Genomic DNA, 14,968 nt, shown 5'->3' with positions numbered 1-14,968 from the left:
AATCCTTTCTCTCTCTCTCTCTCTCTCTCTCTCTCTCTCTCTCTCTCTCTCTCTCTCTCATCTCACGATATATCCGCTTTTTTGCCCCAGTGCCGAGACATTCGTAAATTATTTCTCGTCTCCGTCTGTCGTCGATTCATCCTTCGTGCGCATATCCCGGGAGATAACCTGGCACGGTGGCTGGACGCAAAACAAAATAATTACGCGTCAGATTTGACGGTCGCACGAACCCGTGGACCTCGTAATAATCACAGCGTTTCGTGTATAACACGCGTGCACATCGATCCTTCTTCCCCGCTACTGGCACGCGTACGGTGCTAAGAATATCGTTTGGCCCAGTGCGACTCGTGGCGCCGGGGAAACACGTTCTTCTCGTCGGCACATTTTAAAATAGCCCGCGCGAGCGTATACTATATAATTTGGAAGGAAAAATGCGTGCCAGTCACCCGTTGCCGGAAATGGCGCCTCGTTCAGCCACGCACGATGTTTCTCGATCTCTCGCCGCGAGACGAATAGCGTTTCCTTTTGCCGCACTTCGTCAACACTTCGTTAAAATTTTTTATCGTCGTCATTACGTTGGAACGTGTCGTTCGTCGCGGATATTACGTAAGTCGCACGAGGATAAATAAAACGTATCGGAGATCGAGTAAACCCATCTCTTTGGGTTTTCGTTTCGAGTTGCATTACTCGATTCGAGTTGAGGAAAGTTGTTACAATCTGAAAATTGAACAATGTTGGATTCTTTGCGATACACGAAAGATCCTTTATCGAGTTGCATACAGTTATACATCGTCGTGCGTCTGACACCTGTTGACTCGCCGATCATCTTTGCCTGGAAAACGAGATTTCAGTCAAGAGAGAGATAGAGACAAACGCGTATAAATTCCAATTCCTTTGTTCTTTTTATTCATTCTCTTTATACTTACTCTTTATTCGATATTACGTATCATTCTTCCCTTCCTTGTTTCTTAACTTGAAAAATTAAATTAGATCGTCCCTACGTTTCAAATCATAGCCATCGAAATAACGAAAAGACCTCTTGGAACAGCTTAACAACTTTACGAGGCGTTGATTTTAACGATGCAATGTAGGTGATGATTTCAGATTTATACATTTAGATTCCGCGCTAACCAATGTCTTGGTTTTCTTGTTCGTAGAATATGGGCATCAAGGATGACTTCCACCAGAAGACCATCTTGGCTTGCATCGAGGAGCTCTGTCAGACACCGGTGGTCGGTGCTACGTTGTCGGCCTCCACGACCACGTTGAACGCGTCCTCCGCCAATGTGGCCAACGATGGTGGCAGCAGCGGGTCCGTGGCCACCGGCAATTCGCCTCACACCCTTATGCCTCAGAGTTTCAGCGTGCTGGAGAAGTGCGATAAGTGCCATAAATATCTCAGGGGCCTCCTGCATCAAGGCTTTCTCTGTCTAGGTAAAGAATCGATGGCCTGATAATCCGTATCGAGATAACGTTTCCTTAAAGAAAAAAAATCTTGTTCCTTTTTTCTTTTCTTTTTCTTTCGACGAACTTAATAATAAAGCAACGTCGTTATATACGTTGGAAATTTCGCCCATATTCGAGGTCGAGAAACGCGGTTATTTTAACGATATTAGATTTAGTTCAACTTGTCGCTTATCATTTGATCGTCGATTAGAGTTTCGGGACACGATTTAATCGTGTTTTGCCTCTACTTTTTATATAATCATGTCTCGTTTCTTTTTCTCTCTTTGGATAGATTGCGGTCTGGTAGCTCATAGGACGTGTACAGCGACGGGTTTACCCTCTAACTGCTTGCCGGTCGACTCGGAAAATCGTGCTCATAGATTTACTCCAGGTAAGTGGCACAAAGAAGTTGTCGCGGTATAAAACGGCGCACACCTCGCGGTGGCGTTCAGTTTCGTAATGTGACATTGATACGGCTTGGCCGTAACACGCCCATTACTTCTTCGTTACGTTAATGGACCCAACACGGAAACAATTTAAAAATTCAGATGTCTTTTAGTTGACTATCCCGGATTGCATCAGAAACGTGTTCGCTGACGTTGGAACTGCTTTGCAATCGCGCGCCAGAGTCGATTATATGAAGTTTGAAGCAAGGACATTTGACGTGGCGCATTACTAGTGTTGATCTAATATCTGAATAACTAAATATTCATGCGTCTTTCGAACGTTGGTGGCCGGAGCTGGAAGAAGATAGAAAATGTTATTTCATTCGGTCACGTTCGCAGCTTCATTTTCCTCTCCTCTTTCGCGTATTTTGGCTAGAGAACGAGAGAAGGATCGTGATCGTCGCCGCTTTCCAACCAACTCTCGACGCCTACAATGCGACCATGGACGCATGTGCGTAACTCGTGCGAGCTGTTGGCGCGAACTGCAGACGGTCTTCTGAGAAATTCCACGATTACTCTCGGAATCGTCATCGAGAGGACGGCCGTATAATAGATAAAACCGTGCGCGAATCTCGCCACTCTCCACACTCTCGTACGCCGGTATCGTCCTCCTCGAGGTGCACACACTCGTTGGATCTCGTGCATGCGCGTTAGCCTTCCGATGACGAGAGGTAGTGGTGGTTTCATTAAGTTGTTGGTCGCGTCGCGTCGTTGTCAACGCGATGAGGCAGGCGCGCACACGGAGAGTGGCGGAACAATCTGCGTAGTCGCGTTATTTATGAAATTCGCTCACGCAAGATACGATCTATAAAGCCGGTCGTTTCGTTAGAAACTGGTCGTGTTTTTTTAAAAATTCGCACGCGGGAAGGAGAGAGGAGTCGCAGGTCGTTCCATCGTGGCCAAACATGCAAGAGTCGCGATCATTCGGACCAAGACAATAAAAACATTTCCACGTACTCCTCGTAAAATTGGAACGTCCTCGTTTCGAATTGTACGGCGCCAGTCGCGATTTCTCGCCGATATCGCAGCTTTCCTTCGGGGACCCCGTGACCAGTCAACCGATCGTCGAGAACAACCGTGACGAATATCGAATTTCCGTATTGACCTCTATCCAACCAACCCACCTTCGATCCATACTTATATATATGCTACACGCGGTGAATATCATCCCGCGCGCCTTTTAATCCCAACTTTTCTCTTCCGTGTCTCTGTCCTCTCTCGTCTCGCTAGAGAAGACACGCGCCGCTCGTCAAGAAACAAAATGTCGTAGTCGTAAAAATAAATTTCTTTCTCCTTCCTTTCCTGCGTGAAATTCTCTCGGTACCTCCTCCTCCATCTTCTTCTTCATCCTTTTCCTTCTCTTCTGCTTTATCCTTCTTTTCCTTCCGATCCTCTCTCTCTCTCTCTCTCTCTCCCTCTCTCGCTCCATCGCTCTCTTTCTCTATTTCTCGATCTCTTTATAATGCATGCGTACACGCCTTTGATTGAAGTGAGATACGCGGTATTGACGATAAGTCGGCTCGAGTCGCGCGGCTAGTTCGAAAATACGATCTCTACGCCGTGCTTCGAGTCGCATTCTCGAGAGAGCAGATAAGGAAAAACAGGATAGTCATCGAATAGAATAGAGGCCGACGTTTAAAGCGGCATAGAGAGAGAGAGAGACTGATTCGAGCCCGCCGAAATGGTGTTCGAAGGACGCGTAGAATCTGATACCTGGGTTTTTCAACCACACGAAAGATCATCATACATCGTAGAATTCTTCATCGAGGCAAGAAATGACGTTACGTAATTTCAAAAGTGCGGGCGCGATCGTTTTTCACCCGATCGGCCCCGGATTGGAAGAGAAAGAAATCACCGGTTCCCCGGAACACGCGTTCCCTCCTGACTTCTTTACGATTTTACGCGTTTGTATGCCGAGCGTCTGGAATGCGTCTGTGAGATGTCAAGAATTTTTTTCTTCCCAACATGTCCATAAAAACCGACGAATCTCTCGCAGATGCCGACTTCTCCCGGTCGCTGTTTCCAATTCCGTCGTACGTGTTCCTCCTGGGAATGTCAATTCGACGCGACCAATTAATTTCGCCTCGCGATTATTTGCCCGGTCGCGAGTGGGTCAACGGCTCGGCCGTTGCGCATCTTTTACGTGCACCTGTTCGCACGCGCTCTTTTCCTCCCGCCGGCTCTCTTCCCTTTGACACACGCGTTCAAACGCTCCGTAATCCGCTTTCCAGTGGATTCTCCCGCGTCGACAGTAGTCCTCTCGATATTCTTTCCCGTTCGCGATCTCGATCTCTCGCCAGTCGTCGTCCACGCAGTCATCGCTGTTTCATCGTTTCTTTTCCACGCGGCCTATCGACGCGGCGGCGATGCTCGTGTTCGATTCTCGTATCATTTACAACCGAGGAGGTCACGCGACCGCTCGGTTGCGCGCAAACACCAGAAACACCGCATACGTACCGAACAAATGAAAGTTTTATTATCGGCCGCGCGTTGAAAAAATTCCTACGCGCACGCGGAGGCTCGGGCGAAAGAAGCGACTAACATAAGTCCTTAGGCTTAGAGGCCGTGGTAATAAATAGAACAGTGAAAGGTAGAACTTCGTGGTTCTTTTTTTTCCTCTTTCTCTTTTTTCCTTTTCTCGTTTCGATCGACGTCCACAATTTCATGGTGCTAAAACTTATCAGCGTAGAATATTTTAAATACCTTAAATACGTTGACATGCCCGCCCCTACGGCTAAGGATGTACTCGAGACGGTGAAAAGTAACCTTTTTTTCTATTCTCGTTACTCCGAAATTGTATCTATTCCGTTCAAGCACGGCTTGTCGTACAAGTGTATAATTTCTTCTCTCAATTGCAGTATTCGGTCTTGGCCTGTGCTCGCAATTCGACATCTCCTCGCGTCCAGCTCCATTGTTGGTGGAACGATGCACCAGTGCCTTGGAGGAGAAGGCATCCGAGGACAGCACGTTGGATCTGTACAAAGTCTATCACAGTAGTCCTCCTAACGAGCAAACCTTGGAATTGCGGCAAAAATTGAACGAAGGTAAATTTGTATTATTTGTTTCTAGATAGATCCGTGCCGATTAAGTCGATACATCGTATACCACGATGATTCAATTTTCGGAATAGTCACGTTCAATCCTTGACTTTTCAGATGTGTGTAACGCTGATTTAAGTTCGTATAGTGCACAATGCGTAGCGGGCGTTTTGAAAAAGTTTCTTCGAGAATTGCCAGATCCTGTGATCCCTGTACAGTTTTACGATAGATTTATAGAAGCATCCAGTGAGTATACATACGAACGAATATTAAAGCGATATAGTTTTATTATAAAATGATAGAGAGAGACACACTTGCAACCTGTATATCTTATCCTTTTGATACAGATATGAAGAACGATGAACAGTGTGCGGCACGTTTGGGACAGCTCGTCTCGGAACTTCCGGAACATCACCGTAGTACCTTGTTTCATTTGATGGCTCATTTTTGTCGGATCTGTCAATTACAACACGGAAGGGGTTACATAGAACCCCCTACCATCCTTATACAAGTGCTGTGTCATATCTTCGTCAGACCACCTTGGGAAAGGATCGTGTAAGCACTCTCAAGCTCGAAGCAATCATTCCGCCGCCACACTTCCTACAATTTTTCTTCGACGATCGATCATTCGTTTTTTGCAGACAAATTGTTCACAATATAGAAGCTCATATACGAATAGTGGAGGTGTTGCTGTTACACGGCGATTGGAACGAGAGACTACCGCAATTTGCAAGTCCACCGCAGTTACCGCCGCGAAAAGTTTCGAGGCCGCAGTTTCCAGTTTTAGATCCATTCTCCGTTCTCGACGAGGATAATTCTATGGACCGAACAGTGTCAGTTTCAGAGAGCAAAGAGTCGCAACAGCAACCCCACAGGTAAACAAACCATTCGTTTTTGTCCTGTATCCAAATGGCGTGCTTCTGATTATACTATATTCGCTGTGTTTTCGACGAAAAGACCACGCACGCTTCAGGAGGCTGAATGGTATTGGGGAGACATCACTAGAGACGAGGTGAACGAGAAGATGATCGACTCGCCGGATGGTACTTTTTTGGTACGTGATGCGTCTTCTAAGGGTGGGGAGTACACACTGACATTGCGCAAAGGTGGGACCAACAAGCTTATCAAGATTTGTCAACGGAACGGAAAATACGGCTTCTCGGAGCCGTATAACTTTCATTCGGTTATCGAGCTGGTGGATCATTATAGGAATTGTTCTCTGGCGCAGTATAATTCGACCCTAGATATTAAGCTATTGTATCCGGTATCTCGGTTTCAACAGGTAAAATTTTGCTAAAAATTTAAAGGCTTAACTTAAACGTGACTCGATCTACTTATCTTTGCCTATGATATTTTATTTTAAATTAGGATGATGAAATTGCGAGTACAACAGATATGGCGAACGTTGCCCAAAAATACATCGAGCTTGACAAAGACATAACCGACGCGTTAAAAGAATATAAAGATCTTTCGGAATTATACAATAGGACGTCTTTCGAAGTACAATTGAAACGACAAGCGTTAGAAGCTTTTTCGGAAGCTATCAAAATGTTCGAAGATCAGATGAAATTGCAAGAGAAATATCAGAAAGAAGCTCAACCGCACGAAATATCAACGTGAGTTTCTAATTAATGGCGTTTCGTAATGGCATCGTGTTTCAATTCGTTTGTATAATAAAAATTTTCTATTTACGTGCACAGATTAACCGACAATGCAGAATTGTTGAAACGAAGACTGAAATCTTTAGAAGATAGTAGAGAACAATTGGACGGTAGCTTAAAGGAACAAATCGCTTACAACAGAACTTTGGAAAGAGAGATGCACAAATTGAAACCTGAACTCTTGCAACTTGTACGACAAAGGGATAAGCATTTAATGTGCGTATTGATTTTTATAATATTTTTATTGTTGGTTATAATAACGATTTCGAAATTTTTATTTAACGTTTCTATGGTATTGTGTTACAGATGGTTGAAAAAAAACGGTATGAAGCAAAATAAAATAAGTCAACTCGTATTGAATCATTCGTTATCGAATCCTTTGTTGGGTCATCTGGCGTATGGGGAACTTCAAGAGATAGATCTTGAGGTTCATTCCGATGAAAAGACATGGCTTTATCTGGAATGTTCTCGTTCCGATGCTGATCGTATTCTTGCCGATAGACCGGATGGTACTTTTCTCATTCGAACATCAAGAACTGGACAATACGCACTTTCCATCATGTATGCATGTTGTTTGTCATTTTTTCTCTCTCTCTCTCTCTCTCTCTTTCTTCTCTTTCCCATTTATGATTTTCTATATATAGAAAAATAATTCCTCGCTAATGTTACAGGTGTAACGGTACAGTGAATCATTGCATAATATACGGTACCGAACGTGGTTTTGGATTCGCTGAACCGTACAACATTCACAAGAGTTTAAAACACTTGGTGCTACATTACGCTCAGAATTCTTTGGAAGAACACAATGAGAGTCTTAATACGACTCTAGCTTATCCGGCTTTTGCCTCGCCTGCGGCGTTATCAAAGTTACAAATGAAGATGCACACACAAAACCAATTACAATTAACACGTCCTCTCGAAAATCAACATTATATGACGCACACGTAATACCCGTGTGCCGATCAGTTACAAATATAGTTACAAAGATATTAGGATATATACGTGTGCATGCAAGTTTTATCTTGGTATACATTACCAAGATTTGAAATCGAAAGTGAATGCGATGACGACAAATAATTTTTCGAAGAAGGTTCTGCAAAATTTATATTCATTTAATCGGTATATTAAGGAGAAACTTAACACGCGACAATTGATCGTTCCATTTTTATAGGCTGGAAGTAAAATGCTTCCTTAAACGAAGTACAGTGGTATTGATAATGAAGTGCGAAACATTGATAGCGATAGTAATCCTCGGAAGCTGTAGTATATAAGGTAATTATATACGTATGTTACCGTGGCGTAATTGCAGTAATTGTTTTGACCGACAGGATCAATGACACATTTTACGCGCAAGATTTTACAATTTTCTCGAGGTCAACTGGTTTTGACAGATCTTGTCGACAATCAACGCAAAAATTAACCGAGAGTGGAAATAATTTTTCGCTGTCCAATTTATTTTATCGAGATTAGGAAGAAATACGCATATTTGGATATCGGAACGTATCATTTTTTCGAGATGCAGTTATTCGATCGAATACGTCAGAGTAACAGAGGCATATATCTAGTCTTATAGGAAAATTGATGGAAGAAACGAATAATAGAGCAGGACAGAAAACATAAGTCTGACTAAGCTCAAACTACTCGCAACTTTCGATTGGTAATCAGGGTAGTTGCATTTCATTAAAAAAAGAAAAAGAAAAAAAAAGGAAAAAAAATTTGATACTAATAATGACTAAGATTGGATGGATGCATCCGTTCATTCCGGAACAAACGGATGCGAACAACACACGTTTCTTAGACCGCTGTACTTCTGACTCCTTCGATATTTTTTTTTTTTTTTTTTTCTGTGAATATTTCCCGAACCTCCGTTTTTGTAACGCACGATATACGCGGTCGTCATTTACGTCGCGAATGTGATCGACAAGGTGTAAGATCTTCAACAGTGATACTAGGATATATTATTAGACGCATCGCAACATAACGTAATCGAGCCTTTCGGATGCTTACGGAACGTTTTTTGTAGTGATTTACAACAATATTAAAAAATAGCATCTATCACCTGTTGAACAAGTCAACAATAAGAGGCTCGGATATCTCGATCGAGATAATATAACTTCCTTTCGATTTTTCGATTTAAACGTGCCCGCCGCGTTACTTTCGAATTTCATTACAACGAAAGATAAAAAAATTTACACGGATGCGCGGGAGCTTTTTTATATGTACGTTACGTAGATTTCAAGTGCTGTGCCAGATCTGTGTAGGCTATTACTACGCGTGTCTAAGGCTAATACAGGTGTGAGTACTAAGAGAGTGTGAGAGTACGAGTGACAGAGAGGGAGAGCGAGAGGGGGAGAGGGAGATCACTTTTTCGAGAAGTTAAACATATATTGTCTGTGATTTCGGATTGCCGAGAAAGGAGATATATATAATATTATCTTGTCTATTATTTTCCATTCGCTTTTTACAATTTGCTTTTCTTCTTCTCTATTATCACTTACCGTTCTTTTCCTTTAAGATTTACGAAGCGTGTAATCGTTGATTCAATACACGCGTCGATTTCGACGGATATAGTATAATTATAATACATCGCGGACATTGTACGTGCAAAAGCTATTCGTGATTTTATTAATCGTGATTTTTTTTTTTTTTTTTTTTTTTCTTTTTAATTACGTTCGATTCATCAATCACTTTTTTTTCGATACACCGCGTCGAAGTTTTACGTATCTCGTCGCGCTTCTTTCTCTTTCAACTCGAAGTATTTCCGTGTCCCCGAAAACGTCGTGTTGCGAAACGTCGATTAATTTTGATTTTATCTGTATTCTCGTCGCATCGAATATGGATAAAATCTGTGCACGCATAAACGTGACGTTCTCGCAAGCGACGTTAGACAGGATCGATCTCTTCTCGCTTTCAAAGACATCAAAGCTTATATCGCGTATTCTTTGAATGATCTCAAAGGTGGCAGCGAGGATCTCGTCGGTTGGGACGGTAACGAGAAGAATCGCGAAAAGAATCGGTCGCGATTGAATCGATACTCGAGAAATTTTACGTATTACATTGCGGTCCGGTAATCGTAAAAGTGTATCGAGGACGATTCGCGCGTACACAGATTCTTCGACTTGTAGCGGTCACTCGAGTCGAAACGACGATTCGTCCCGTTCCCGTTCTTTCCCATGATCCTCGTGATCCACCGTATAGTCAAAAGGAATTAAATCGTGCAAATAAATCGAGCGAGAAACAAGTTGGAGTTTGAAAGAGTCGAAAGCGGGGCGACGAGTTTTTAATTTTCTTTTATTTTTCTTCCGTTTGTTTGCGCAGTATAGGATGACGAATTTCGAGGACAGGCAAGAACTGTGAGCAGAGATTAAAAAGATGACTAGAAAGGGAAAAAGATTACGGAAAAGAAAAGAAAGGCTCGTTGCTCATCCTAAAAAAAAAAAAAGCTTCGAATTACAATAGATTTAGGTAGTTTAGGTTTTTTATACGAAAGAAAGAAAGAAAAAAAAAGAAATTAAGTGCCCTGGCGCTGATAGGCTTATATAGATTCCATGGTGTCCAATCGCGTGCAGGTGCAGTATTCGATTGTTGTTCAATCGTGTTTGTCACCGGATCATTAGATTCTTGGCTCCCCGGATGTTTCGATCGATCCAAGTTATATATTTAAATGTGTGTTTCCGAAAATCGATTGTTCTCTTCGCAGATTTTAATCTATTTCATTGAACGTGCTTTTTTTTCGATTTTAACGTTGCTTTTCATGATTGCCATTTTGCACGAAAAGAAGATATAAATAAATAAATAAATAAATAAATAAAAAAGGAGAGGATTCGAGGAAAGATATTATTATTAATGGGAAGAAGAAAGAGAGCTACGTTAGAATCGACGATTAAAATAAACGCATGCAATTACATTTTCAGATTGAAAATGTTTAAAAATGATAAAGAGGACAACGATATTTTGCGAATATAATTAATGAGATCGGAGCAATCGGAGGCGCGCGATTCGGTGACGAAAGTTTTACGTTATAATCAATTGTAACGGCGACGAGTTCGGGATCAGCGTTGAAATCTTGAAATAGAAATAAATACGCATTTTCGAAACTCATGACCACTATCACTCCTTTTTCTAGATGGTTCTCAAGTTTGAGAGAACACAGTTCCGCTTCTTTTTTTTCTAACGCGATGATCCATCTGATTTCTCGCGACTCGATCTCGTCGTCCTTTTTCAGCAGGAGCAAATTACACACAAGCAAAATATGACCATATACACGACCATCGTACATACATTATCAAACATACACATATACACATATACACAACATATAATACACACGTGTATCGCATACATGCACGCAAATGCATGATCGTGTGCGTGAAATATAAACGATGAATTAGAAGTAAAGAAAAAAAAAAAAAAGAAAAGAAAGAAAAAAATTAATAAAAAAATAAATAAAAGAAAAAGAAAGAAAAAACGAAATACATTCGTTGGCGATAGAAATATATTAACGTGGAAGTATGATAAAAAAAAGGAAAATGAAGGAAAGAAAATGGAAAAAAAATATATGAACATATATATATATATGTATATATGTATATATGTATATATATATATATGTTCATATTATATATTATATATCTATATATTTTTACTTACTTTGAAAACAAACCTTTAATTAATTATTTATAATATATTCGTGCGTATGTTGTATACATATATATACATATATTATATCGTAGCATCGTGATGTACCCTGTTCGAAGCTACGCAAACCTTGACGATCGCGTTTCCCACGAGGGGGAAAGCGCATATCGTGTGGGACGCGAGATCTCCAAGGCTCGTGCGTTCTCGAATTTTTTGTCGATGGAACGAAAAAAAAAAAAAAAAAAAAGAAACACGTGTACGCGCGCATACGAATTTACAAATTTCTCCAAGGGAAAATCTACAATCGGAATTTTTTTCTTTTTTTTTTCATTAATTTACGCACGTGTTACGTCTAATGGCGGTGCGCGATCAAATTCGAAAGGCGTTTCTATTTTTACGATCGCGTGCCAAAAGGGTGTAACCTCACGTCGACAAATCGGTTTTAACGCGCTCGCTTTTCGGATTATCGAAGCTCGGTTTTGATCTTTTTATTTGTCGTGTGCGCGTGTTCACGTTTCGATAGGTTGGATCGCGGGCGGTTTATTATTTTGAGCATCGATGGAGGCGAGGAAGATGGAGGAAAAAGTACACGTGGTGCTCGCACGCGTTTACTAATTAAAACTTAAAAACTTGGGGCGAATCAAGTTCAACGAATGTATTTTCACGTTACGGTTAGGGACGGAAATAGGGGACGAATTGGAGAAAATAAAAATGTTCAGACGTATCGAGTTTTCCGAATCCGATACACACACGCATATACACACACATACATACACACACGAAAGTATGCACAGTTTGGAACTACGAATGAAATGAAGCAAGACTAAATCATTCCAAGTATCGATCGTTGGACTTGATTCGCTTCGCTCGTTTAAAAACTCATTCGTCGGGATGAGGTCATATATACATACGATCGATTCGAGTACGGATTTTTTACGATCTCGAGGATGATCGACCGTGAGAGGTTTGATCTTTCGCGGTATTCTTTTGTATTTTTCGAAAAGGGGACGACGGAGTCCCTGTTTGAGATTTTATGGCATAATAAAAAAAAAAAAAAAAAAAAAAAAGAAAAAAGCTGTTGTCCGATGTAAAACACGTGTCACATCACGATGTAATATAAATATAAATATATCGGAGCTATTTAGTGGTGAGGCTCTTTTATACAAATGTGAGAGGAGAAAGAAACAAGGAAGAGGGAGGATGACTTGGAAATTAGCGTGGACTTCTCGGCGGGACCGATCCAACAATTTCTTTCACGAGCCAGAACGGTTATCTCTATTATTACTTGTTCGGTCTGACGATCCTTGAGCCGATCGATATTCTTTTTTTACATGTTTAACAACCAGCGTGTCGATCGCTGAGTCTCCTCGAATCGACGAAGTCAATTTCAAAGAACCAAAAGAAACTCGAAGCGAGGAGGATTCAGAGAATTCTCGGATCGACTCGGCGAGGCTCAGACTTTTGTCGCTGTTCGATGAGCGTTTGATGAATTGTTTAACGGGAGATCGATTGTGAGAAAGAGGCAAGAATCTTAACGCGTTAAGAATTCAAGAATTCAAGGGACGGGAGAATTTTATGTAGACCGAAAAAAAAAAAAAAAAAAAGAAAACAAAAAACGATCGGAAGAGAAGAAATGGAGCGACGAGAGAAGATAACGTGTAAAAGTTGCCTTAGCTTTTCTACAAGTTGAATATGTGCAGAATGCGAGAGAAACAATGGAAGAGAGAAAGAGAGGGAGAGAATGAGAGAGGTGGAAGATAAGAAAGGGCGCGTGCAAGAAAGAAAAAAAGCAAGAAAGTTGAGGAAAAAAGAGAGACGAGATAAATATTTCGTAACGGTGTTACTTACTGTCGATCGATGCAGATATTTTGCGACGAAAAAGATAGGAGTGATTGATCTATTAATGGTATTCCGACATTTCTCACCACGAAGAGGAAGAGCCTTGCGAAAAATAAATTTTCTGCGAAACATTGATAATCAAATCGTATCGATAACACTTATCGTAATCGAAACTGCAATTTGTAATACATAAAATAGCGATTCCTGTAATAGTAATTGCGTGCGCCGATTTTCGCGGCAATTTGTAAACTCGTATAGAAACGAAGGAAGGTAAACAGTTTCTCTAGACACGCTCGTGGACACTCTTTTTCTAATATTTGCAGCAATATGTATAAAATATACTATATTACTTGGCGGTTTAGCTACGGGCAAAACTCTCAGGTTCCAGTTAACTAAACGAGATATTTAAACTACTTAACGAATTAATTGTAAACGGAGAAACGAGTAATTTAAGCGTTACGATACGTCCTTTTATGGAGAAACCAATGAAACATGCATTTCGATTCCTCTCTTTTGTCAATGCTAACGATTTAAGTAGTGACAACAAGCCAATAGGAAATAGATAATTAGAGAAAGATTGGGGGATCGCCGTAGACCAATATATTGTTAACCTAAGCATAACGAACTAATTGTAAAAAAAAAAAAAAAATGGAGTTTCTCTTGAAGCCTCTTTGCCAGAAATGGCTAATTGTAAGATCGAGAAGGAACGATTAAAATAAGAATGTGTCTCTGAGTGTAGAGAAAGCGTGTATGTTCGAAAGAAGATAAGAGAAAGAGAAAGAATGAGAGAGAGAGAGAGTATCGTACAAAATTATAACAAGAGAATGGTGTAACGATCTTTGCAATTGTCTGCGTCCAAATTTAGAAAGAGGAATAGATGGAGAGAATTCGTTGATCGTGTTACTTATTAAAAGCAAATATCTTCGTCTGTCATTCGACGAATCGAACAGTTCGCGGAATTGGGGTGTTATTTTGTAACAAAAATACTTTTTTTTTCTATTCACGATTCTGACGAAAAATAAAGATGAAGATATAAAGAATGAAGATGATTCATCGAAATAATGTTTTATTCGTAACAATGTTAAAACGTATTCTTGGCGTGTGTTGCGATCTTCGAGGAATTGGCGTATTCTCCATTCTCATACGTATTATGCAGAAACTCTCGAGGACAATGTTCGCCTCGAATAAAATATTGGCCCAACTTTGATCTCTTGCCAGTCTAAGTAAAAAAAGAGAGAAAGAGAGAGAGAGAGAAAAAAGTACAATAAATCGACGGGGATATTTCGACCGTCTAGAAAAAAATACATCTACGAGTCGCGAGAGCACGGCTTCAAGGCGATTTCGCCCCTATTGATCGACCGTGTAAAAATAAAGGGAGGAAGAGGGGCTGGTCGCACGCGAAACCGTCTTAAAATCGTGTTCGACGGTCGACAGATTTCGTGTACGTCCATTTGGATCCTTGCCAGTCTTTTTCTTTCCTCGTTTTCTATGGTCGGGGTATCGTGTGAGGTGTAAATGTGTCGGTGGACATGAAGGCGCCTGGTATGCGAGTGGTATGATCGTGTGATGGATGACGATAATCGCTGATCATTGAACGAATCGATTCAGCAAATGAATTCTATTTCGCGAATATATGCGTGAACAGAGAAGAGGAGTGGGGGGGAGGAAAGAGTGGAAGAAGTCGAAGTGGGGTGGGTTTGCAACATTTAGGGTGTATTGGTGAGGGAGGGGGGAGGGAGGGAGGGTATCACAAACAAAAAATAAAAGAAAGAAAGAAAGAAAGAAAGCGGCAGAGAAGAAGTTATCGATACACAATTATTACGTTATTAACGAATGTATGCTGTCCCACTGTGATAAAACTTTTTGTTTTTGCATGTAAAATATACTATTATTGTCATAA

The 14,968-nt window shown here is 41.0% G+C and overlaps 1 protein-coding gene and 1 long non-coding RNA gene across 5 annotated transcripts in view; one reads left to right on the top strand and one right to left on the bottom strand.

Moving 5' to 3' along the window:
- The window catches only part of LOC102674501 (phosphatidylinositol 3-kinase regulatory subunit gamma), a 30,036-nt gene extending 19,271 nt beyond the window's left edge, over positions 1-10,765 (top strand). For all 4 annotated transcript variants that reach the window (XM_031512508.1, XM_006619911.2, XM_006619910.2 and 1 more), the window contains 11 exons: positions 1,158-1,434; positions 1,739-1,837; positions 4,751-4,936; positions 5,048-5,176; positions 5,278-5,485; positions 5,572-5,805; positions 5,888-6,212; positions 6,299-6,546; positions 6,631-6,807; positions 6,898-7,152; positions 7,263-10,765. In XM_031512508.1, coding sequence (XP_031368368.1) covers positions 1,158-1,434; positions 1,739-1,837; positions 4,751-4,936; positions 5,048-5,176; positions 5,278-5,485; positions 5,572-5,805; positions 5,888-6,212; positions 6,299-6,546; positions 6,631-6,807; positions 6,898-7,152; positions 7,263-7,539 — 2,415 coding nt within the window. In that variant the 3' untranslated portion in view covers positions 7,540-10,765. The remainder of the gene's footprint in view (positions 1-1,157; positions 1,435-1,738; positions 1,838-4,750; positions 4,937-5,047; positions 5,177-5,277; positions 5,486-5,571; positions 5,806-5,887; positions 6,213-6,298; positions 6,547-6,630; positions 6,808-6,897; positions 7,153-7,262) is intronic.
- Positions 42-1,336, bottom strand: LOC116186136. The gene is made up of 2 exons (XR_004151084.1): positions 927-1,336; positions 42-832 (listed from the first exon to the last, which is right to left on the bottom strand). It is a non-coding gene; the product is annotated as an uncharacterized LOC116186136 (long non-coding RNA).
- Positions 10,766-14,968: the final 4,203 nt, after the last annotated feature.

Source organism: Apis dorsata, unplaced genomic scaffold, assembly GCF_000469605.1.
Source record: "Apis dorsata unplaced genomic scaffold, Apis dorsata 1.3 scaffold_455, whole genome shotgun sequence".
NCBI lineage: Eukaryota > Metazoa > Arthropoda > Insecta > Hymenoptera > Apidae > Apis > Apis dorsata.
Note: the sequence above shows the minus strand (reverse complement) of the source record. Positions and strands in the feature narration are given on the sequence as shown.